Genomic DNA, 26,028 nt, shown 5'->3' on the forward strand with positions numbered 1-26,028 from the left:
TCATAAAAATTAGTCTGCAAAATGTATAAACCTAGCTTACATTTCATATGAAATGTGGGCTATTAGTTGTGTTTGCTTATGAAGTAAGCGGCATTGATTTCAGTATCAGAGAACTGGAAAGCTCTCCCAATGGAATCATGTGAAAAACCAGACATATCCTCAGATGGTCTCTCCAGGAGGAGAAAAACATCTACGTGTGCCTGGCAGATATCTTCACTTAGATGTCGGCCCACCACCTCAAACTCAACCTCGACAAGACGGAACTGCTCTTCCTCCCAGGGAAGGCCTGCATGCTCAAAGACTGCCATCCCGGTTGACCACTACACAGTGTCACCCTCCCAGAGTCCAAAGAACCTTGGCCTGACCCTGGACAACACCTGGTTGTTCTCTGTAAACATCAAATCTGTGACCCGCTCCTGCAGGTTCATGCTCTACAACATCCGTAGAGTACGACCCTACCTCACACAGGAAGCGGCGCAGGTCCTAATCCAGGCACTTCTCTTCTCCCGTCTGGACTACTGCTCACTGATGGCTGAGCTCCTCGCTTGTGCCATCAAACCCCTGCAACTTATCCAGAACACTGCAGCCCACCAAGTTCTCTCATGTCACCCAGCTCACATCCACTACAAGACCATGTTGCTTACCTAAGGAACATCAAGAGGAACTGCCCCTCCCTACCTTCAGGCTATTCTCAAACTGTACACCCCAACCCGAGCACTCCGTTCTGCCACTTCAGGTCTCTTGGCACTTCCACCCCTACGGGAGGGCAGCTCCCGCTCAGCCCACTCCAAACTTTTCTCTGGCCTGGCACCCCAATGGTGGAACCAGCTTCCCACTGAAGCTAGGACAGGAGAGTCCCTGCCCATCTTCTGAAAACATCTGAAACCCTACCTCTTCAAACAGTTTCTTAAACAATCCTCCTCACCTTTTACTTATTTAAAACTAAATAAACCAGCACTTGACCTCTGACTCCACTGACGGCTACGTTGAGGAAAATGTACTTTCTCTGCCTGTGATATGTGGTTGTCCCACCGAGTTGTCTTAAGAAGAATGCACTAACTGTAAGTCGCTCTGGATAAGATGGTCTGCTAAATGACTGAGGAGAGCAGCCTCCGTGACACAGAGGAGAGCAGCCTCCGCGACACAGAGGAGAGCAGCCTCCGCGACACAGAGGAGAGCAGCCTCCGCGACACAGAGGAGAGCAGCCTCCGCGACACAGAGGAGAGCAGCCTCCGCGACACAGAGGAGAGCAGCAGCCTCCGCGACACAGAGGAGAGCAGCCTCCGTGACACAGAGGAGAGCAGCCTCGGTTGAGTGACTTCTCTTCAAGCCTGACTGGTTAGGGTCATTTAAAAAAACATACAATCCACCTGCAGTGAAGCTGCTCAGCTATCCAAGGCCTCCCCAAAAACCTCCTCCTCCATCCCCCCTCCGAGGAACCATCCCTGCCCAACCCAACAACTACCCTCCTGATGTGCCAACAACCAATAAAAAATACAAATACTGAGAAAAAGAGAAAAGAACAAAGGAAAAAACAACAAAACAACAATGTAACAACAAAACACACCAAAGACAATCAAATGAAAACAGAAAGGCCAATTGTGTGTGTTTGTGTGCATGTGTGGTACTATTTTTGTGTGTGTGTGCGCGCGTGTGTGAATGTGAGTGCATATGTATGATATGATACGAATTCCAATTTCTTGTGGATAATGTTAGCTAGGTGGCTAATGCTAACGTTAGTTAGGTGGCTAATGTTAGCTAAGCTACGGGTTATAGGTTAACGTTAGGGTTAAGGTTTTGCATTAGGTTAAAGGGTTAGCGGTAAGCTTAGTTAACATGTTAAATAGTAGCACAGTCTCTAAAAAGTAGTTGCAAAGTTGCTAATTAGCTAAAATTGTCTGTGATGAGAAAACGCAAGTTTTGGTTGCTAGATGTTCACTTTATACAACACGACCAACCAACCTCCTTTCGTTTTTTACCTTAAGGTAACCTGTCTTATACACTGAGAATACAAAATATTAAAGATACTGTCACGTGTGCTCCCTCTCCGGCCTCTAGGTCACCATCATTACGCGCACCTACGCATCGTCAGACTCACCAGGACTCCATCACCTCCCTGATTAACTTCCCTATATATGTCACTCCCTTTGGTTCCTTCCCCAGGGTTTATTGTTTCTGTTAAAGTGTTAAGTTTGTGTGCTGTTCCTGCTATGTTTTATGTTTGCATTTATTAAAACACTCACTCCCTGAACTTGCTTCCCGACTCTCAGCGCGCATCGTTACTGATACCTTCCTAATATTGAGTTCCACCCCCCTCCTCCCCTCTTTTGCCCTCAGAACAGCCTCAATTTGTCGGGGCATAGACTCTACAAGGTGTTGAAAGCATTCCACAGGGATGCTGGCCCATGTTGACTCCAATGCTTCCCACGGTTGTGTCAAGTTGGCTGGTGGACTGTTCTTGATAAGCTTGGGAAACTGTTGAGCGTGAAAAACCCAGCAGCATTGCAGTTCTTGACACAAACCAGTGTGCCTGGCACCTACTACCATATCCTGTTCAAAGGCACTTCAATCTTTTATCTTCCCCATTCACCCTCTGAATGGCACACATACACAATCCATGCCTCAATTGTCTCAAGGCTTAAAATCCTTCTTTAACTGGTCTCCTCACCTCCATCTACACTGATTGAAGTGGATTTAACAAGTGACGTCAATAAGGGATCATAGCTTCACCTAGTCAGCCTGTCATGGAGAAACATGTCCTTCATGTTTTCTACACTCAGTGTATAACCATACCAATTGTAACTAGGCTGTAATTTCATGATGCAGTTATGTAAGAAATGTTTATGATTCATAGCACTTCTTGATCATTTTTAACGTTCATTAGTGAGTATAATACCTAATAGCTCATAATGGATATTCTGGGAAGTTATATGCCTACAACACAATAAAAGACAAGTCGACCAGATAGTTTTCAAGTTTTTATTGGGGAAGCTGCAGCAGGGGCATCAGAACCGCTCAGTCCCTGGGTGGAGGGGTTGGTGAGCAGGCCGTCACACGCTGCAGCCACAAGGGTCATCTGGTGTCAGAAGTTAAACAGAGCTCACTGGACCCAATATTGACCTGAGATCAGGGTATATGAAAATGTCCTAACTTCACACAATCTTCACACTGATTTAGTGACTGATGTGAGTGAAAGTTGGAATTACAGCAGGTATCTCAGCTTAGTATTTGGTCCGCTGAGTATGGGCACACTGGACAGAGGCTGGGACAGCAAGGGCATGACAACATAAACGTTTTTCAGTTGGAGGGCTGTTAAAGAATATCTTCTATAGATCAGTAAATAATCAACTTTTTATTGCGATATCGTATTAGGATACTTGGGTTCAGAAACCTACACAACGTAAATTAAATGGAATGACTTGTCATGTCATAATTTGATCTCAAAACTAGTCATCATTATGGTCATAGTGACATTTTGTATGGGAACGCTTTGACTAAGGTCAGTAAAGTTAAGTAAGAGCGTGTTGGGCTATACAAAAAAGTAATCAAAGTTTATTGGTCACGTACAGATTTGCAGGTGCAGCAAAATGCTTATGTTTCTAGTAATACAATACATACATAATCCAAACTTTTGAAAAAGAAATGAAGACGTATCAGAATAATGTATGTGAATGTTGTTTATAGACAGTCCAGATCAGGGAAGTAGAATTTCCCTGATTAACGTCCAAAAGTTTTTTTCCGGGTGTAAGTAACAATACTAGAAATGTTCTGAGTAAATAAGGTAAGAAATAACACAAACAACTCTAAATACTGCAAAGTTGTCTGGGAGCGAGGACCAGGGCGACTGCGTCTGTCGACATACAGTTCTGTAAATGCATCCTTTTTCAAGACATGCTTAATAATCATTTATTGGTCCCAGCCAGTTATCCAGTGTGACCTTTAACCTCAGGATCCGCACTTCTGCACGGCTGTCTCTGACGACGGCGCCGGGCCGCCGTTAGCGATACCATCATCAGGTTCAGGGGTCATTATGGCCGCCGGTGGATCAGAACCTGATGTCAACTGCTCCTTCTTAAAACCTGAGGGGACAGGAAATAAAGAGAAGTAGTACACACACACACACGTTCTATGCAAAGGTTATGCAAAGGCCAAACAAGGTTTAGCAGACCAGCGCCAAGATTTATTTAGTTACCAAAAGATGCAATTAGCCTGCCTAATCGTAGTGACTGATAATGCTTTATAAATCCTAGCCGTACATAGCTGGTTATCAAACAAGAGCTCAAGAAGTATCCAATTGTCAAAACAGTTGCCGTCACGATTGACACAGGGTAAACGTTACAGCCGTCTTTTAAAGACATATGGAGTGACCTTAGAGTGTAATTATAGAAGTTGCTACACAGATCTAACAAATGTTGTCCAACCAGGGTTTAGAGATTAACCTTCTCAGCCTGTGCTTAAAATGTGGAGATGCAATAAGCTAATTGAAATTAGAAGACTTAGCCTGCAAGCCATGGGATAACTCAGTCTCTGATAAGGGAACCTATTACCAGTGACAGCCTGCCCACTGGGCAAAAACTGGTTGAGTCAACATTGTTCCACTTCAATAAAATAATAATAATAATGTGATGACGATGAATCAACATGAAAAACTGATTGGATTTGCAAAAATGGAATTTAGTATTTTTCACCCAACTTTTAACATAAATCCAATGCCATGGTGAAATACTTTGTTGATTTCACATTGGTTGACAACAGAAACAGAGGTTGAACCGTCTGTGCTACATATCAGTGTAATGTATTGCCCTATTAAATGTATACATGCAGTAAAGAGGTTCATGAAACGCAGGGCTCTATTCAACGCGGATTGATGAACTACAGATTGCGTGCTAGAGATGTAAAGGTCATTTCTGAGTTATTGAGCTGACATAGGCAGCGAATTGAAAAGAGCCTGCAGACTGTGGGGGAAAACACAAGGACGTGGTTATTGGTGGCCATTCAAAAACAAAATTGGTTCTAACAAAGTGGATATTCATCAAATCCGTCATGATTTATGTGTTCTAACAGGCCCACAATGTGGTTATTAAAATCAAATATGGATATATTTGGCTGTTTATGCTGCATAATGTTGGGTTTTAACTTGAAATATACTTATTCCTGTCACTATATAATAACTTATTGATTATGTTACATGTATGATAAAGCAGGCCAGCTGAAGGGCAATAGTCTCTGATAAGGCAGGCCAGCTGAAGGGCAATAGTCTCTGATAAGGCAGGCCAGCTGCAGAACTAGGGGGGAGCAAGGATGTATTGGCTGTCTAGATATGTAAGGAGTTGACCGCGCCTAGTAGGAGGTTATAAACACATGTGCTTGTGTAATCATAACTAGGGCTGTTACGTTAACCGTATTTCCGCCACACCGGTGATCACGAGTCATGACGGCAGTCAAATTCCACGTGACCGTTTAGTCACGGTAATTAGGCTTCTCCAAGCTCTGATGCTGTTGATGGTCATTAGTAGCCTACCAAACTTGCTAACTGCCGGGTACTCAGCACTCTACTCGCCCTAATCACTCTGACATCAATGCAAATGTAATCAAAAATCTAATCAAACACTTAATGGGAGCCCATGAGCTCATGTTGCGCAATATTTCTATAGGCTATGCAATTGCACAAGAAAACAGAGTGATGACCTCTATTAAAAAGAGGAGGATCCATCAGCTTTCTATAGGCTAGGCCTACTATATTAATTTCTCAACTTTCCTAATATTAAGCACACTGCTTCTCTTTATAACAGGAGTCTAGACTACCTGGCTGGCATGAAATGAAAATGAACAATGGGAAAAGCATCCTCCATTCGCTATTTAAGTGCATAGATGACATGTATTTTTTCCTGCTGCCGTTTCGATACAGGTGCACGATAATGGTCCATTCTAAATCAAAACAAATTTTACACATATATTATTTAGTAAATGTAAAGACAAGATTAAACCAAGAATAGTGTGATGGGTGACAATATTAGCCTATCACTTGTGAATGATATATTATAACTTGTGAATGATGCCCAGCTTAAGGCAAGAAACAGAGCATGCCTTGTTTTTGAGACTTTTTTTAATCATAGTCACACACTTCATGTTGTCCAGCCCATAGGCCTATATGTTTTGATAAGGTTTTTATCACAACTAAAGTGGCCAAATAACTTTAAATGAAGCACATTAATCTGCTTTACAACGGATGTAGAGCCTAACTGGCATAAAATATCCAGCACGTGAGTTTCAAGTTTGGGGAACATAATGTTCAAATGCACCTTTCTAATAAAAGCATTACCTGTATAATCACATTTGCGGTCACATTTGAGAATGGTGTTTTCCTGCTAATGGAACATTCCCGCTTATAGCCTACTGCCATGAGCGCATTGTTGCGCTGCTAATGTGAAGAAATATCCAAATAGTTTATCAACGTTTTAAGCTAAATGTTCTGATCTGTTGCATCAGGCTCATTGCTTAAAACAGGTTTTTAGTGGTTGTATTAGTGGTTGTATTAATTTGGGATCTATCGTGTCCCACACCTGTCCCAGATTATGTTTGGAATATTTATTTCTCGCACAGAATAGGTCAACTTTTGTACTACGGGGGATAGTAGATTGACATAGACTAGTGGTTTTGCTGTTCGTTGGGCCTACTCATCTTGTTGGCTGTCGAAATGTAAATGTGGACAGTTCTTCCAATATCTTCAATATGCACCTCGGAATTGGATAAGGAAGCACGCAGTTGCGTCCACAATGTGTCTGTCTTGTAGCCTGTGAGAAAGACCCGATCACGTGACAAAGAGTCATGTGAGTGAGAGGTGCTTCAGCACGCAGCCGGGAGGAGGGAATGATAACTATTATATTCAGCCCAAGGGTCCAACGGCCCTTGGGAATGGATGTTTTTAGGGGGCATTACGGCCACACAAAGGGGATGTAGCCGGGAAATTGCTTGTCAAATTGTGAATGAGAGACTGATGAAGTGTGTGAAGCCGGCACAAAAATAATAATAACGTATTACATCTTTCATTGTAAATACAATAAATGTGTAAATACAATAATTTAAAAAATATATATTTAACTCGATCCAAAATAACTTCAGTCACACTCATAAAAAAGTGTATAATAGTTTCCCCTTCTTTATCACAGAAAAGGCAGATGTCTAAATTCATGGATTTAGAGGACAACAAGTTACTGCAAGGGTATACTTTGTGCAAGATTTTAAAGTGAATTTCTTTTACTTTATTTGATATAGAAAATGTGTGAGGGAGCAATCAAGCTTTCTTCCATTCAATTTCAGTAACATATGCATTCCAGAAGAATTTCCCTCAAGGAGAGATCTTGTTCTTGGAGTTAAAAAGTTATCTTAAGAATGTATTATTACATTTGTTGTCCAGCAGGGGGAAACCTAACAGAAGTTGTGCATCTATCTTGACATGTTCTCCAAAACACAAATGACATTTAATTAATTGAGTAAGTCCTGAAGGTAATGCTTTGCATATAGAATCAAATGATTTATAATGTATTGGGAAGTTCTATTTTTCTAAGAACTTTCTATAAGAGAGTATATTTCCTTCTTTAACAAATAAATCAATTCATTCTTATTTCTATGGTTGTAAGGTAGTTAGCCCTATGGCATTTTTCGGTAATGCCAGTATACTTAACAATAGTAATGTTAGGTGGCGCCATTGTTCTAACTATGCCATAGAGGTAGTTAGCTCTGTGGCATTGTTTGGTAATTCCAATGTTCTTAAAGCTGCAATATGCAACTTTTTGGGTGACCAAATTCACATATAAATGTGAGTTATAGATCTGTCATTCACACAGTAGTAATTCAATATTAAACTGATTATGGCAGTAGGCAGATTATGCAATAGTCATGTAAACACCTTACTCTATCTTAAAATCGAAGAAGACATACAGATGAAGTCGGAAGTTTAAATAAACGAGTTTTAATGACTCCAACCTAAGTGTTTCAACCACTCAACAAATTTCTTGTTAACAAACTATAGTTTTGGCAAGTCGGTTACGATATCTACTTTGTGCATGACACAAGTAATTTTCCCAACAATTGTTTACAGACAGTTGACTGTGCCTTTAAACAGCTTGGAAAATTCCAGAAAATTATGTCATGGCTTTAGAAGATTCTGATAGGCTAATTGACATCATTTGAGTCAATTGGAGGTGTACCTGTGGACGTATTTCAAGGCCTACCTTCAAACTCAGTGCCTTTTTGCTTGACATCATGGGAAAATCAAAAGAAATCAGCCAAGACCTCAGAAAAAACATTGTAGACCTCCACAAGTCTGGTTCATCCCTGGAAACAATTTCCAAACGCCTGAAGGTACCACATTCATCTGTACAAACAATAGTATGCAAGTATAAACACCATGGGACCACGCAGCCATCATACCGCTCAAGGAGACGCCTTCTGTCTCCTAGAGATGAACATACTTTGGTGCGAAAAGTGCAAATCAATCCCAGAACAACAGCAAAGGACCTTGTGAAGATACTGGAGGAAACATGTACAAAGGTATCTATATCCACAGTAAAACGAGTCCTATATCGACATAACCTGAAAGGCCATTCAGCAAGGAAGAAGCCACTGCTCCAAAACCGTCATAAAAAAGCCAGACTACGGTTTGCAACTGCACATGGGGACAAAGATTGTACTTTTTGGAGAAATGTCCTCTGGTCTGATGAAACAAAAATAGAATTGTTCGGTCACAATGACCATCGTTATGTTTGGAGGAAAAAGGGGGAGGCTTGCAAGCCGAAGAACACCATCCCAACCGTGAAGAACGGGGGTGGCCGCATCATGTTGTGGGGGTGCTTTGCTGCAGGAGGGACTGGTGCACTTCACAAAATAGATGGCATCATGAGGAATGAAAATTCTATGGATATATTGAAGCAACATCTCAAGACATCAGTCAGGAAGTTAAAGCTTGGTCGCAAATGGGTCTTCCAAATGGACAATGACCCCAAGCTTACTTCCAAAGTTGTGGCAAAATGGCTTAAGGACAACAAAGTCAAGGTATTGGAGTGGCCATCACAAAGCCCTGACCTCAATCCTATAGAAAATTTGTGGGCTGAACTGAAAAAGCGTGTGCGAGCAAGGAGGCCTACAAACCTGACTCAGTTACACCAGCTCTGTCAGGAGGAATGGGCCAAAATTCACCCAACTTATTGTGGGAAGCTTGTGGAAGGCTACCTGAAAACACTTGACCCAAGTTAAACAAATTAAAGGCAATGCTACCAAATACTAATTGAGTGCATGTAAACTTCTGACCCACTGAGAATGTGATGAAAGAAATAAAAGCTGAAATAAATCATTTTCTCTACTATTATTCTGACATTTCACATTCTTAAAATATAGTGGTGATCCTAACTGACTTAAGACAGGGAATTTTTACTAGGATTAAATGTCAGGAATTGTGAAAAACTGAGTTTAAATGTATTTTGCTAAGGTGTATGTAAACTTCTGACTTCAACTGTACACCTGGTTTTCTGAACAATCTAAACACCTTAATCGGCGCTCCGAACTCAGAATCAAATATACTTCCCAAAAATAGCATGGTCACTGTGGTAGAATAGTAGTTTATTTTGACTGGCGATTTTCTGCATTCATCAGGGTGCCACCAGATTTCAGATGTGTCCATGTAAACAGGTTAATTTGGGGAAATCATTCTTTTTTGCAAAGCATGTAAACTTTAATCGAACTATGATATTAATCTGACTAGCCACAATAACCAGATGGTGTGCATGTAACCGTAGTCATTGAAAGCAAGTATAAGGGGTAGATCTGTATTAAATGTGTCACTCAGTCTGACACGGAGTTTATAATAAACACGTTTCCTAATTCAGAGTGATATGACATATATGAAATGACATATATGAAGTGATATGACATATAATGCCCCATAAAAAAAATCCATGCGTTATTTGTATACTTCCTGTTCTTAAGTTTTGTTTTTGCATCTTCCTTTCGGTTTTGTACACCAGCTGAAAATACATATTATTGGTTATGGAAAATATATTTCACGGTGGTTTAGAATGGTATAATGATTCTCTAAACTATAATTTTTGTTTTATCACAAACTGAATTTAGGCGAACAATTAGAATTTTAGCAACCAGGAAAAGGTGGAGCGATTTTTAGACAGCGCATCTTTGGGTGCGTTCGTAAATTCACTCTAGCCATCTACTCCGAATGTAGAGCACTCTCATGTGTGCCAGAGCGCAAAATAACTAATGAATTTACGAACACGCAACACCCATTGAATATGACCGGTGTCAAACGTAGGCAAAAAAAAGTTTGAAAATTGTTGCAAGCAGCACAGCTAGTCACTAACGCTTTGGATAACATAACAGCCTAAACAGCTCTGTCATGGTGAGTGAAATGGTCAGTGAGGTGTTCTGACATTTGTGTCCGGAAGTAGCTGACAAGCTAGCCAACTTTAGCCAGTTAACGTGGGTGCTTGACTGCCGTTGCCAGGTCAGAATGCTCGGATGAACCCTTCTCGACCAGCGCGTTCAGTGAGCGCTTTGAACGCTCGGAGAATGAAACGCTCTGAATTTACCAACTGACAATCTAACAACGCTCTGAATTTACGAACAACCCAAAGTGCACTCTGACACACTGGAGGCAATTTACGAACGCACCCTTTACTACGGCATTGTTAGGTAACGCAGGTGTTCTTACGTGGCATTGTAAATAAGTTGGTAACAATCAGCATTGTTGCATATCTATGGCATTACTGTTCTTACCAATAACACCACATGGTGTGAAGATGGGCTTCTCCTCTTGCTCTCCCTCAGCAATGTGGGCCCGAATCTTCCTCACCGTCCAGATGCTGGCTGAAAGATGGAGAGAATGAGACAGATAATATATCCCTGCAGGTTATTAGCAAAACATTATTGAAATGACAGCTCACAAGATATCATTGGCATAGCTGTGTATAGCCTAAGTAACATTACTTCATATATGTTACTTTGTAACAACTAGAATGAAGAGATCGGCCCGCACCTTTGATCAGCAGTCAGACCATGGCACGAGAGTCTGTTCTTCTTTCTCCTCAGAAAAGGGATGTTTTTGTCGCCAGATAGAGGAATGTTTTGCTGCTTGATCGATGTCTTTTAGTAGTATAGTCGATCTGCTGTTACCAAACCAGTTACACAAAAGCACACCCAGTTACGTATTGCGGATAACCTTAGAGGTGGAGTTTCAGGAACTCGTCTCTCTATTGGAGCAGATAGCTACACGGCTTCACTGATTGGCTACTTCTATATATCTCAATAGTTACGACTGACCTAGTCTCGTGATCTGCTTATGTATTGGATAAGTGAATTGAGGAGTATTTTTGGTGGTGGTAAACATGTCATATCACTCTGAATTAGAAAACGTGTTTATTATAAACTCGGTGTCAGACTGAGTGACACATTTACTAAAACTAACTGTGGGACAATTTGTCCAAGGTCATTTGTGCCAATGTATCACTGGTTTCTGTAGACTATAGTGGTTTAATAAACATGTTAATTCAATTTGCTGATTGAAGTACACAAACTTATGATTTTAAATCATTTATTGCCCATATTGTACATAATATTTCCATTTCATATCGTCACACAACTGCAAAATTCATGCAACATGCCAGTGAATATTACAGACCTTCTCACCATACCAATACAGCAGTTTATTCAAGATATTTGCATTTCTAACTTCAATATATACACATTTCACTTTAACTTAAGTTTCATATCTCAAAAAATACAATCATTTACATCACACACACCATATAATTCTCAGTCTTTCAGGGCATTACAATATTATTTTTTTATTTTTACAAAAAAATAAAACAGGACATTTTCAATCACCAAGGAAGTAGGACAACTACTGTTGACACTCAAAATAAATGTGAAGTGTGGGATAGAAGGTACAGGACTAGGCTTCAGACACAGCTCTACAGTGTTACAATTCTATATAGTCAACCTTTGCAGTACTTTCTCAAAAGGAGCTAACCAGTGACATTATAGTGAACTGCAACTCACATACATGTCATACATATTGGATTAAACTATTACCTCCACCTGAACAACTGCTATTCTGATTTCTACTCCTCAGTCCACAATCAACCCCTATCACCTTGTGTATATCTGAGAGTTTGGATAGGTATACACTATTTGGTTTATACTTAGTTCGACCATGGCTTATATACCAAGCTGGGTGGAATTATTTTCACCATATTGCTTATACCTATCCAACTCTCTCAGATCTAAACAAGTACCTAGAGAGTAGGGGCTAAGACTCCAAGGCTCCACATCTGTATTTTTCACACAAAACAAGAAAAACAATAAACTTCCACTAGGAGAGGGCTAATTGGAGGGCTGGAGTGTTGCTGGGCAGACTTCAGTCCAACCTGATCTTCTGATTGGTCATCCTGTAGATGATGCTGTCATATCCTGGGTCCATGTTCCACAGATTGTATGAGATGACAATGACAGCCAAGGCAAGGATGATCATCAGCCATAGCACGATGTTGAAGATCACTGCATAATTAAAGTTATATTTATAGGCCAGGTTATAGGGACTGCCAGGGTTACTCTGTGGGATGAGGAGGGAAAGGAGGAAAGAGAGGATTTCAGTAGTTGCAAATCTCATCTATGAAGTATAGAATTCCAGACACATCTAAAAATGCTCATGGTTTGATACATAAATATATACAGCAAAGGAGGCTGTTGGGAGGAGCTATAGGAGGACGAGTTCATTGTAATGGCTGGAATGGAATAATTAGAACGCTATCAAAAACATAGAATACACATTTGACTCCGTTCCATTTATTCCATTCCAGCCATTACAATGAGACATCCTCCTATAGCTCCTCCCACCAGCCTCCACTGATACAGAGATAAGTAAATAAAACATAAAAACAGAAGATTGGGGCAGATGAAGCTAATATAAACAAACATACAATCTGTTTGGACTCCAGGATGGAGCGGGACTTCCTGGTCAATGGTGCCTCAAAGCTCTTCACCGTGACAACCTCGACCACCGCACTGTCACCATAGAGACCAAACATGTCCTCACCAAACTACAGCACAGGAGAGAGAGAGCAAAAGAGAGCGAGAGATGACAAACAGGTGGTCACGTATATCGATAAAAACCCAGACACACTACTCGTGCCACTGCCACTAACCATTTTATTTGATATATAGATGCCCCCAGGAAGACCCCCCCCCCGCAAACTCTGCCACCGCTGCTGAAAGAAATCCTATGGGAAATACTGTGCTTACCTTCTGTAGGACGTTGGCCAGGATGGCGGTGGCGTCTCGATACTGAGGGGAGTCCTGTCCGTAGCGACGGCCCAGCTCCTCCAGGCCAGACAGCTCCAGGGAGTACAGGTCAGGGGAGTGGTCCTGGGCCAGGTGCCGGTGTCTCCGCAGCTACATGAGGGTGAGGGGGTTAGCTACAACAGACGACCAGCGTTGAAATGATCCAATTCCCCTATGCCCAACAAACAACATATTCAGTCTTACCAGGGCAGTGATGTCATACAGAACCTGGACCTCAGACAGGAAGAGCAGATCAGCCTATAAGAAGAGAGGAAGAAGGTCAGAGTTCAGAGATCAACCAACCCTTATTCACTTTAACTGAGGGACGCAGATAGAACCAGCAGTAGTTATGCATGTTACCTCAGCGTTGCGGTTGAGGGAGTTAAGTGGCAGGGAGGCCAGCACGGAGCCATCCTGGGAGAGACGAGAACGGATCTGCTGCAGGGTCACAGGCAGGTCCTCAAACACCGCGTTGGCCTTCCCCAGCATGTACAGCCTCTGTAGACACACGTAGACACACACACACAATAATGGATGATGGATGGCTGACGTTTTACGGGCTCCTAACCAACTGCATTGTTGGTTAAGGGCTTGTAAGTCAGCATTTCACAGTAAGGTCTACTACACCTGTTGTATTCGGCGCACGTGACAAATACATTTTTATTTGATAACATTACTATCCCCCTGCACATACAAACCCTCTGTATAAAGAAACCTTTACACATATGCTGGTCAATACAATACCTCCTCACTAGGGGCCAGCTGGAGGACCACAGGAGTGTCCTCAGCAAAGAGAGAATGAACCGTCTCAGCCACACTGTCTAGGGTGAAGGGTACCGGCTGGAGGAGAGAGGGAACAAGGGAAGAGTTATGAATAACAGAGCCTTGGTGAAGAATCTCATTCAAATTAGAACATTGCTGCTGCTCAACCATCACCCCTGATGGGGAGCCTGGCCTCACTCACGTTCTCCAAGGGGTAGGAGGCCACATTCTGTGGCAGGGCCAGGCTGTCCACCCCCCTCACCACCACCAGCACGTTGGCCCTGGGACGCTGGAACAACTGACCTGCCCGGAGGCCAGGCCAGGAGAGATCCTACAAACACAGATGTTAGAGTATCGTGTAAAATACCAGAGGCTTGCGCACCTGTTCAAACATAGGATATGCGCCTGTGTGGGTCTTCACGGGTCCAAGTGGACCCGATATACCTGAGACCCAACCCCAAAATTCTAACTTGTCCCTCGGGTCCGGGTCAGGTCCTGTTTGATTGTCATCGGGTCAATGTAACTACATCTGATAGACCAGAGTGGACCTGCATAGCCTATAGCATATTTATTTTATGCGAATAAGGTTAATTTATTGACTTATAGAAGGCCTGGTCAATATAATATAAAGACCTATTTGTTAAGCAGAAGAGCAACTTGGCTGATAAACATGATGTTGGGGACCAATCGGGTGTGGTCGATACTGTTAGGGTATGGGTTAGGTCTAGGTCAAGTTGTCCTCCGGTCTGATTGTTCTAGGGTCTGTTTGAGTCTCCATTGTATTTTTTTCAATGATCGGGTCAGGTCTGATTGTCCTCAGGTCCTGGTCCAAATTGTTGGACCCTAAAGTGTGTGTGTACCTCCTGGACAGAGAAACCCATAGTCAGAGCCACCATATCTGGAATCTTCTCCCCAGAGATTGGCCAGTCTCCCTTTTGGAAGGACACGTACCCAGGGGCCTGCAATATGGTGAGGCTGTCCCCCTGAACGCCTGAGGGAAAACAGAAGGAATTGGTTTGGTTCAAATAATATTGTCTATAAACAACTTCTAGTTATCAAAGCTAGCTACTGTTTGGAGTTCAATACGGTGTAGGTGGAGGGGACACCAGGGCCACATACCTAGGTCTACATCATATGACTTTGGAGGTTCATCTAGATGGGTTCTGACATTAATCCATGCTTTTGTTACTTCTAGGTTAGACTACTGCAATGCTCTACTTTCCGGCTACCCGGATAAAGCACTAAATAAACTTCAGTTAGTGCTAAATACGGCTGCTAGAATCCTGACTAGAACAAACAAATATGATCATATTATTCCAGTGCTAGCCTCCCTACACTGGCTTCCTGTTAAGGCAAGGGCTGATTTCAAGGTTTTACTGCTAACCTACAAAGCATTACATGGGATTGCTCCTACCTATCTTTCCGATTTGGTCCTGCCGTACATACCTACACGTACGCTATGGGCACAAGACGCAGGCCTACTAATTGTCCCTAGAATTTCTACGCAAACAGCTGGAGGCAGGGCTTTCTCCTATAGAGCTCCATTTTATGGAATGGTCTGCCTACCCATGTGAGAGACGCAGACTCGGTCTCAACCTTTAAGTCTTTACTGAAGACTTATCTCTTCAGTGGGTCAAATGATTGAGTGTAGTCTGGCCCAGGAGTGTGAAGGTGAACGGAAAGGCTCTGGAGCAACGAACCGCCCTTGCTGTCTCTGCCTGGCCGGTTCCCCTCTCTCCACTGGGATTCTCTGCCTCTAACCCTATTACAGGGGCTGAGTCACTGGCTTACTGGTGCACTTTCATGCCGTCCCTAGGAGGGGTGCGTCACTTGAGTGGGTTGAGTCACTGACGTGATCTTCCTGTCTGGGTTGGCGCGCCCCTTTGGGTTGTGCCGTGGCAGAGATCTTTGTGGGCTATACTCGGCCTTGTCTCAGGATGGTAAGTTGGTGTTTGAATATATCCCTCTGGTGGTGTGGGGGCTGTGCTTTGGCAAAATGGGTGGGGTTATGTCCTTTCTGTTTGGCCCTGTCCGGGGGTATCGGATTGGGCCACAGTGTCTCCTGACCCCTCCTGTCTCAGCCTCCAGTATTTATGCTGCAGTAATTTATGTGTCGGGGGGCTAGGGTCAGTTTGTTATATCTGGAGTATTTCTCCTGTCTTATCCGGTGTCCTGTGTGAATTTAAGTATGCTCTCTCTAATTCTCTCTTTCTTTCTCTCTCTCGGAGGACCTGAGCCCTAGGACCATGCCTCAGGACTACCTGGCATGATGACTCCTTGTTGTCCCCAGTCCACCTGGCCGTGCTGCTGCTCCAGTTTCAACTGTTCTGCCTGCGGCTATGGAACACTGACCTGTTCACCGGACGTGCTACCTGACCCAGACCTGCTGTTTTCAACTCTCTAGAGACAGCGGGAGCGGTAGAGATACTCTTAATGATCGGCTATGAAAAGCCAACTGACATTTACTCCTGAGGTGCTGACTTGTTGCACCCTCAACAACTACTGTGATTATTATTATTTGACCATGCTGGTCATTTATGAACATTTGAACATCTTGGCCATGTTCTGTTATAATCTCCACCCGGCACAGCCAGAAGAGGACTGGCCACCCCTCATAGCCTGGTTCCTCTCTAGGTTTCTTCCTAGGTTTTGGCCTTTCTACAGAGTTTTTCCTAGCCACCGTGCTTCTACACCTGCATTGCTTGCTGTTTGGGGTTTTAGGCTAGATTACAGCATTTTGAGATATCAGCTGATGTAAGAAGGGCTATATAAATAAATTTGATTTGGTGTTGCCATTTGCTCCCACTTGACTGTTAATTACAAACTGTGAAAGACACCCATTTCATGATTGGGAATGCCAGGCTACAGTAGCTAGTTCGTTAGCCAGAGTCTCGTGACTGGGAAAGCAGAAGGATTTTTGAGGAAGTTAAGCGAATATGGTGTGTATTCATTAGTTGGATGCCAATGCAAAACGTTTTGTCAGTTGCAAACGTTTTGCAATGGTGACTCTAGGAACCAAACGGAAGCAAACAGGACGAAACGTGGAGGGACCTACCTGAATTTATCCAATAGAAACTCTCGTTAACGTTCAAAACGTCTTCCGTTTGGAGAAAACGATTTGCAATACACCAAACGTTTAGCAACGGAATCCGACTAATGAATGCTGTATGTCACATGATACAGCTGGCTAGCTGAGTCGCTCCCCTGTGAGTCTGGTTAGCAAGACAGCTTACAATGAACCATAGCCATATTGCTAGATACTGTTGTGCATAACAACAAAAGGGGTAAAACTGCGGGAAATGGCGCATCATGTTAGCTCATGTGTGTCGTTCCAGTTCGCTGGTGGTTGCTGCCTGGCGGTCAGGCTGTCAAGTTAGCTTACTAGCAAGCTAGGGAAATTAGGCCAACTAAAAAGCAGTATTTAATCGTTATAACATATTTATAAGGGAAAGGCCACAAATTGCCAACAATATTTATATCAACACGATTGGAAGTGTTCTTTAAAGTCATTTCTTTAGCGTTAACGTTAGCTAGCTAAAACTGTTAGTGCCTCTTAGCTAACGTTATGTTACCGTTTTCATTAATGCAAAGGACTCGTTAACATTACAGTATCTGCATGAGATCCTTTCCAGAAAACGATCTAGATCAGTAGATAAATAATCAGATATAAGATTTCCATTTTTTACCTGCCGTAAAAGCCGAGCAGAAGATAAACGCTACGCTGAATAAAGTCTCCATCCTTCGGCGATTTTCCAGCAACATAATTCCCCTTGCTCTAACGTAGATCAGATGACTCGCTTGCCACGAATATCTTCTTCGTGTGGCTTTCCGGAAGAATAGACGCTGTGTTGTGTTTTGCTGCCTGTCGCAGGTCAGAGTGCGGATTGCACATTTTGGTCACAAACAACAAGAAAAAGGGGAATGGGAAAGTCTTAAGTTGCACCACCATCTAACCCTGCACCTATACACAACCCACTCCTTTCGCCCAAAAAGGTCCTACACCATCTTTCTATAGCCCTTCAGCACTTAAATCTCTCACCCCCAAATATTTCCCTGCTGCTGCAACTACCACGTATATCTTCTGTGATTTTCGCACCAATGGCACAGTGCATTTGATCACCATGGCTATAAATGCAAGAAATCAGTGGTCTAAGACACTGCATCTCAGTGCTAGAGGCGTCACTACAGACACCCTGGTTCAAATCCAGGCTGAATCACAACCGGCCGTGATTGGGAGTCCCATAGGATGGCGCACAATTGTACCAGTGTCGTCCGGGTTTGGCTGGTGTAGGCCATCATTGTAAATAAGAATTTGTTCTTAACTGACTTACCTAGTTAAATAAAGATGAAATAAATAAATAAAATACTATAACTCATCCTCTTTGGACCTCTCTTTTCAGGCCTACTCACTGGGGGACTCACAGTCGAATCACTCACCCTTGGGCTATCCTCTAGTCTCTTCATTGCCTCAGCATAGGAACATTTATGCCCAACTCTAACAATCTCAACCTGTCGATCTCTCACCCGTGCATGTTGACACACAGTGCTTTCTCTATCCCAACTGTACACTCCCTCTGACTATGCCCTCCTTCAACTTTCTCACATCTTGGGATCTCCCTTCTACACACTGCTGCAACATTTCTGAATCCTTGGCACCTAAAGCACTGTAGCGGGTTCGGAAACATAGACCCTCATAGAATAGCAAATATAATCTAACCTGACCTTATCAGGTAGAAACTCTGTGTCAAAGCTCAACAATACAGACGGTATTCTCTGTCTTGCCATTACCACCGGGTCTATGTCTCACCAAACTGCAGTTGTCAGAAACACCAGGAATATTATTTTTCATTTGATCCACCTCGACACTGAACGCTACCCCACTGATCACCCCTTTGAGTGGCGCACTGTTCCGGGGAGCAAAGCACGCCACAGGTTGAACCTGGAGCCGTATGAAGCACCGCTTCTTCTGCGCAGACGATGTACAAAAAATCAAATCAATTCCACTTCTCTAAACTTTCACAGATGTAACCATTCCTAGTTTTTCCTTTACCCAGCTTGACAAAACGTATGGGTCGGCCAAAAAGCAGGAATCCACTCTTTCAAAAAATCTTCGGTAGCAAAGAATACCTAAAAATAAGATTACTTGGTTTGTATTCAGGAGACAAAGGTATGTACTCAGGCGTTGAAGGTCTGAATTTAGCACCATTCTTACACTTTTGCATCATTGTACCTATTGTCACGAAGATGGTAGGAATGCATTATGGGCATGAATTGGTCTTTCAGAAAGCCAGAAACATTGATTGATTTCTGCAAAAAAATATATTGTATGGCTATTGAAATATGTAGTTAATTGTTTCCATCCTTTGACATGTTCAGCTAAGGGAAATCAATACCGGAAGTAGGGACTTTTCAATAAACTGTTGAACAAAACATCATCGTTCATGTCCTCTTCACCTGTAATATCAAGTACATCCACTGGGTGGAGGTATATGATCATACATTAACCAACCAGGGTCCATTTAGGGCTTACTCGGACAACGCAATTAAAAGGATTTGTGAATGTTAAGGGAAATTGTGGATGTCAATAAATGTTTATTTAATTTTAAGGTCAGCTTCAGGGATGGATTGGTCCTCTGGCAACTCTGGCAAATGCCAGATGGGCTAGACCATTTTTTGTTGGATGGGCTGGTCAGAATTGACACAGAAAAAATATAGATTTTTAATAAAAAATAAAATAATGAAAAAGGTGACCAATGGGCCTGTAAATATTTAATTAGTAAGATGTTTGTGCAATTTCTCTGTTATACTAATCTATAATGAGCCTTTGGCTGATCAGTGGGCAACAGCCGGCCCCCCTATCAAGATTGGCCGGCCTGGTTTTCTGATAGGCTGAGCTGATAGGCTGAGCTGAGGTTACTCAAACTCACATTCAACGTCAAAAGCGGCATCAGCAAAGAGACCTGCTCCGACTCTGTCATCAGTTAGATCATGGATTGTAAAAAACAGAAAGTGTGCCTATTAACGTAGAAAGAGCACATTCTACATTGTAACCTCACTCAAAACTTCCTATTTTTGGGCGGCTAAAGCCATGATTTGGTCAAAAAGTGAAGTGCATTATTCTTATGATTCCTGTAATGAAAGTATCTGCCCCTGCGCCCCAAGCGAGGGCACAACATTTCAAAATGCAGTTGTGGGAAAAACACAATTTTGGAAGATTTGTCCCCTTGTCCCTGTCAAAGAGAACAGGGTCTCAGCTTTCTGAAGGTATCATTTGAATTTCTCAATATCCAGCTCAATAGCTACTATTTTACAACCAAGATATTTGATATGGCTTTGAGATGGAGCAGCATGCGTGAAATGTGCAATGGCCATTGCGAGGATTAGACTATAGGTCTCCGTGGTAGTAGCCTACAACTGCAAAGTTTTTAAAGGATATTACATTTACTGTTGGATGAATACATCCACTGCTACTAGCAGTGGGTATTATATTTAGAGTTAGCGATCTAGTTAATGTGTTTTGACATGGACCACCAACACCAGGTAAAGAGGGCGCAACAGTTCCTTTACTTCCTAAAACGGCTGAAGAAATTCGGCATGCCACCCAAGGTCCTCTCTTGGATTACTACCACTGCACCATCGACATTGTCTTGACCGGTTGCATCCCGGCCTGGTAGTGAGTTGCTCCATCCACGACCGGAAGCTGGTGGTGAAGACAGCCCAATCCATCACTGGGGACGTGTTCCCACCTTCCAGGACATCTACTTGAAATGGTGCCTGAGGAAGTTACGCAGCATCAAAGGACCCCACACATCCCAGCCATGAGATGTTCTCTCCCGTACTGTCGGGCAGACAGTATCAGAGCATGAGGTCTGATACCAACTGAGAGACAGTTTATATTTTTATTTATTTTTATTTTTTATTTAACCTTAATTTAACTAGGCAAGTCAGTTAAGAACACATTCTTATTTACAATGACGGCATACTAGAAGGCAAAAGTCCTCCTGCGAGGCTGGGATTAAAAATATAAATAAATTAAATAAAAATATAGGACAAAACACGCATCACGACAAGAGAGACAACACAATACTATATAAAGAGAAACCTAAGACAACAACATAGCATGGCAGCAACACATGACAACACAGCATGGTAGCAATACAACATGACAACACATGGTAGCAACACAACATGGTAGCAGCACAAAACAGGGTACAAACATTATTGGGCACAGACAACAGCACAAACGGCAAGAAGGTAGAGACAACAATACATCCCGCAAAGCAGCCACAACTGTCAGTAAGTGTCCATGAATGAGTCTTTGAAGATATTGAGATAAAACTGTCAAGTTTGAGTGTTTGTTGCGGCTCGTTCCAGTCGCTAGCTGCAGCGAACAGCACACATGCGGTCACTCACACACATCACAACTGCTGATACCAGAATCGTATTTACTATTGCTAATACTGCACAATTTAAACACTTGCCCCCCAATCCCCCCCTTCCCTGATACATGTGTAAATATTGTACTATAAATTGTGCCCTGTATTATACTTATGGTAAAACATTTATTATATTCTACTGAGCCATTTACTTTATGTTCTTTTTCTTATCTTTTCTTAATTTCTTATTGTTGTTGCATTGTTGAGAAGGAAGCTGCAGGTAAGTGTTTAGTTGGATGGTGCATACCATGTGCATCCTGTACATACGACTAATAAAACATAAACTTCCCCAAATTAATTAACCTATGATATTAGTTATTGCACAAAAATATACATGTAATTAATCTCTATTGAACAACAAGATCAGGATATTCTGGAGTCCTATTTTGACAGTAAAATAGCAACTATCAACTAATTGTCAACCCAAACTTCCTGACAATCACTGGATTAGGTTGCCCATCAAAATATCTTGAATCATCCATTCCTGCTTGGACGTGTTAGATGAAACAACTTATTTCTTGAATAGCTCAGTATTTATGATACTTCTTAATAAAACACTATGAATTACTTTATCAGATGATTACTCATCGACCAAATCAAGGGCTGGTACCACCCACTTTAAAAGTTAGTGGCACCAGTAACACCAGGGGAAAAGTCCGGTAACAGTAATTAATACTTAGGGTAGGTGTTGATTCAGGGGAACACATATGACAGGCACTAATTTGCCAAAGTTGTTGGCTTGGTTTTAATAACATAAGGCTTAACACAGACAGACTGGGTGAGTGGGTTGACAAGATGGTGTGCATGCAGTGAAGTGGGCTGGTGTGGATATAATTCCAGGGCAGAATCCTTGTCCCAGTCTGCCCCTGGTCAGCTTTATCACATTAGATGTCAAATAATTTACTTTCTTTGCATATCTGACACCACCACAAGAGCAGTAAATCAAATCAAAACAAATCAAGTCAAATTTTATTGGTCACATACACATGGTTAGCAGATGTTAATGTGAATGTAGCGAAATGCTTCTAGTTCCGACAATGCAGTAATATCTAACAAGTAATCTAACAATTCTACAACAACTACCTTATACACACAAATGTAAGGGATGAATAAGAAAATATACATATAAATAAACTCAGCAAAAAAAGAAACGTCATCTCACTGTCAACTGTGTTTATTTTCAGCAAACTTAACATGTGTAAATATTTGTATGAACATAAGATAAAACAACTGAGACATAAACTGAACAAGTTCCACAGACATGTGACAAACAGACATGGAGAAATGTGTCCCTGAACAAAGGGGGGGTCAAAATCAAAAGTAGCAATCAGTATCTGGTGTGGCCACCAGCTGCATTAAGTACTGCAGTGAATCTCCTCCTCATGGACCGCACCAGATTTGCCCGTTATTGCTGTGAGATGTTACCCCACTCTTCCACCAAGGCACCTGCAAGTTCCCGGACATTTCTGGGTGGAATGGCCCTAGCCCTCACCCTCCGATCCAACAGGTCCCAGATGTGCTCAATGGGATTGAGATACGGGCTCTTCGATGGCCATGGCAGAACACTGACAATCCTGTCTTACAGGAAATCACGCACAGAACGAGCAGTATGGCTGGTGGCATTGTCATGCTGGAGGGTCATGTCAGGATGAGCCTGCAGGAAGGGTACCACATGAGGAAGGATGATGTCGTCCCTGTAACGCACAGCATTGAGATGGCCTGCAATGACAACAAGCTCCGTCCGATGATGCTGTGACACACCGCCCCAGACCACCTCCAAATCGATCCCGCTCCAGAGTACAGGCCTCGGTGTAACGGACCCTCACCCCTGGTGAGACAAAACCGCGACTCGTCAGTGAAGAGCACTTTTTGCCAGTCCTGTCTGGTCAAGCGATGGTGGATTTGTGCCCATAGGCCACGTTGTTGCCGGTGATGTCTGGTGAGGACCTGGCTTACAACAGGCCTACAAGCCCTCAGTCCAGCCTCTCTCATCCTATTGCGGACAGTCTGAGCACTGATGGAGGGATTGTGCGTTCCTGGTGTAACTCGGGCAGTTGTTGTTGCCATTCTGTACCCGTCCCGTAGGTGTGATGTTCGGATGTACCAATCCTGTGCAGGTGTTGTTACATGTGGTCTGCCACTGCGAGGACGATCAGCTGTCCGTCCTGTCTTCCTGTAGCTCTGTCTTAGGCGTCTCACAGTACGGACATTGCAAATATTTGCTCTGGCCACATCTGCACTCCTCATGCCTCCTTGCAGCATGCCTAAGGCACGTTCACGTGGATGAGCAGGGACCCTGGGCATCTTTCTTTTGGTGTTTTTCAGAGTCCGTAGAAAGGCCTCTTTAGTGTCCTAAGTTTTCATAACTGTGACCTTAATTGCCTATCGTCTGTAAGCTGTTAGTGTCTTAACCGTTCCACATGTGCATGTTCATTTATTGTTTATGGTTCATTGAACAAGCATGGGAGGAAACAGTATTTAAACCCTTTACAATGAAGATCTGTGAAGTTATTTGGATTTTTAAGAAATATCTTTGAAAGACAGGGTCCTGAAAAAGGGACGTTTCTTTTTTTGCTGAGTTTATATGGATGAGCGATGCGGCATAGGCAAGATGCAGTAGATGGCATAGAATACAGTATATACATATGAGATGAGTAATGTAGGATGTGTAAACATTATTAAAGTGGCTTTATTTAATGCCCTTGAGATAGAAGCTGTTTTTCAGTCTCTTGGTCCCAGCTTTGATGTACCTGTACTGACCTCGCCTTCTGGATGATAGCGGGGTGAACAGGCAGTGGCTCGGGTGGTTATTGCCCTTGATGATCTTTTTGGCCTTCCTGTGACATCGGGTGGTTTAGGTGTCCTGGAGGGCAGGTAGTTTGCCCCTGGTGATGCGTTGTGCAGACTGCACTACCCTCTGGAGAGCCTTGCGGTTGAGGGAGGTGCAGTTGCCGTACCAGGTGGTGATACAGCCCGACAGGATGCTCTCAATTGTGCATCTGTAAGAGTTTGTGAATGCTTTAGATGACAAGCCAAATTCTATCAGCCTCCTGAGGTTGAAGAAGCACTGTTGCGCCTTCTTCACCACGCTGTCTGTGTAGGGGGACCATTTCTGTTTGGTCGGGATGTGTACGCCGAGGAACTTAAAACTTTCCACCTTCTCCGCTACTGTCCCGTCAATGTGGATAGGGGGCTGCTCCCTCTGCTGTTTCCTGAAGTTCATGATCATCTCCTTTGTTTTGTTGACATTGAGTGAGAGGTTATTTTCCTGACACCACACTCCGAGGGCCCTCACCTCCTCCCTGTAGGCCGTCTCGTCATTGTTGGTAATCAGGCCTACCACTGTGGTGTCGTCTGCAAACTTGATGATTGAGTTGGAAGCGTGCATGGCCATGCAGTCATGGGTGAACAGGGAGTACAGGAGAGGGCTGAGAACGCACCCTTCTGGGGCCCCAGTGTTGAGGGTCAGCGGGGTGGAGATGTTGTTTCCTATCTTCACTACCTGGAGGCGGCCCGTCAGAAAGTCCAGGACCCAGTTGCACAGGGCGGGGTTGAGACCCAGGGTCTCGAGCTTAATGACGAGTTTGGAGGGTACTATGGTGTTAAATGCTGAGCTGTCGTCGAGGAACAGCATTCTTACATAGGTATTCCTCTTGTCCAGATGGGATAGGGCAGTGTGCAGTGTGATGGTGATTGCATCATCAGTGGACCTATTGGGGTGGTAAGCAAATTGGAGTGGGTCTAGTGTATCAGGTAGGGTGGAGGTGATATGAACCTCGACTAGTCTCTCAAAGCCGTTCATGATGACAGAAGTGAGTGCAATGGGGCGATGTTCAGTTACCTTAGCTTTCTTGGGAACAGGAACAATGGTGGCCATCTTGAAGCATGTGGGGACAACAGACTGGGATAGCGATTGATTGAATATGTCCATAAACACACCAGCCAGGTCATCCTGCGCATGCTCTGAGGACACGGCTAGGGATGTCGTCTGGGCCGACAGCCTTGCGAGGGTTAACACGTTATTTACTCATATTGGCCACGGAGAAAGAGAGCCCACAGTCTTTGGTAGCGGGCCGTGTCAGTGGCACTGTACTGTCCTCAAAGCGAGCAAATAAGTTGTTTAATTTGTCTGGGAGCAAGACGACAATGTCCGCGACGGGGCTGGTTTTCTTTTTGTAATCCGTGATTGACTGTAGACCCTGCCACATACACGTCTCGTGTTTGAGCCGTTAAATTGCGACTCTACTTTGTCTCTATACTGATGCTTCTCTTGTTTGATTGCCTTGCGGAGGGAATAGCTGCACTGTTTGTATTCGGTCATGTTTCCAGTCGCCTTGCCATGACTAAAAGCGGTGGTTCGCGCTTTCAGTTTTGTGCGAATGCTGCCATCAATCCATGGTTTCTGGTTAGGAAAGGTTTTAATTCTCCGATGCACTTGCTAATAAACTCGCTCACCGAATCAGCGTATACATCAATGTTATTG

At 43.2% G+C, this 26,028-nt stretch overlaps 1 protein-coding gene and 1 long non-coding RNA gene across 2 annotated transcripts; both read right to left on the minus strand.

The window, feature by feature from the left end:
• Positions 1–2,965: 2,965 nt before the first annotated feature.
• Positions 2,966–11,218, minus strand: LOC120058473. Its single transcript, XR_005478015.1, has 3 exons — positions 11,045–11,218; positions 10,786–10,875; positions 2,966–4,079 (listed from the first exon to the last, which is right to left on the minus strand). It is a non-coding gene; the product is annotated as an uncharacterized LOC120058473 (long non-coding RNA).
• Positions 11,219–11,582: 364 nt separating this feature from the next.
• Positions 11,583–17,929, minus strand: LOC120058474 (renin receptor-like). The gene is made up of 9 exons (XM_039007159.1): positions 17,796–17,929; positions 14,970–15,100; positions 14,312–14,440; positions 14,092–14,187; positions 13,708–13,845; positions 13,552–13,605; positions 13,309–13,458; positions 12,987–13,106; positions 11,583–12,619 (listed from the first exon to the last, which is right to left on the minus strand). Exons 1-9 carry the CDS (start codon positions 17,869–17,871, stop codon positions 12,425–12,427), a joined length of 1,089 nt encoding a protein of 362 aa, XP_038863087.1. The 5' UTR covers positions 17,872–17,929; the 3' UTR covers positions 11,583–12,424.
• Between the last annotated feature and the right edge of the window lie 8,099 nt (positions 17,930–26,028).

This window comes from Salvelinus namaycush, chromosome 13 (assembly GCF_016432855.1).
Source record: "Salvelinus namaycush isolate Seneca chromosome 13, SaNama_1.0, whole genome shotgun sequence".
NCBI classification, from domain to species: Eukaryota; Metazoa; Chordata; class Actinopteri; order Salmoniformes; family Salmonidae; genus Salvelinus; species Salvelinus namaycush.

Coding starts and splice junctions, on each gene's coding strand:
- LOC120058474 (XM_039007159.1), bottom strand. CDS start 17,871: ATGTTGCTGGAAAATCGCCGAAGGATGGAGACTTTATTCAGCGTAGCG. Junction 15,101..17,795: donor CTGCTCGGCTTTTACGGCAG/GTAAAAAATGGA, acceptor GTTTTCCCTCAG/GCGTTCAGGGGGACAGCCTC. Junction 13,846..14,091: donor AGCTGGCCCCTAGTGAGGAG/GTATTGTATTGA, acceptor GTGTGTCTACAG/AGGCTGTACATGCTGGGGAA.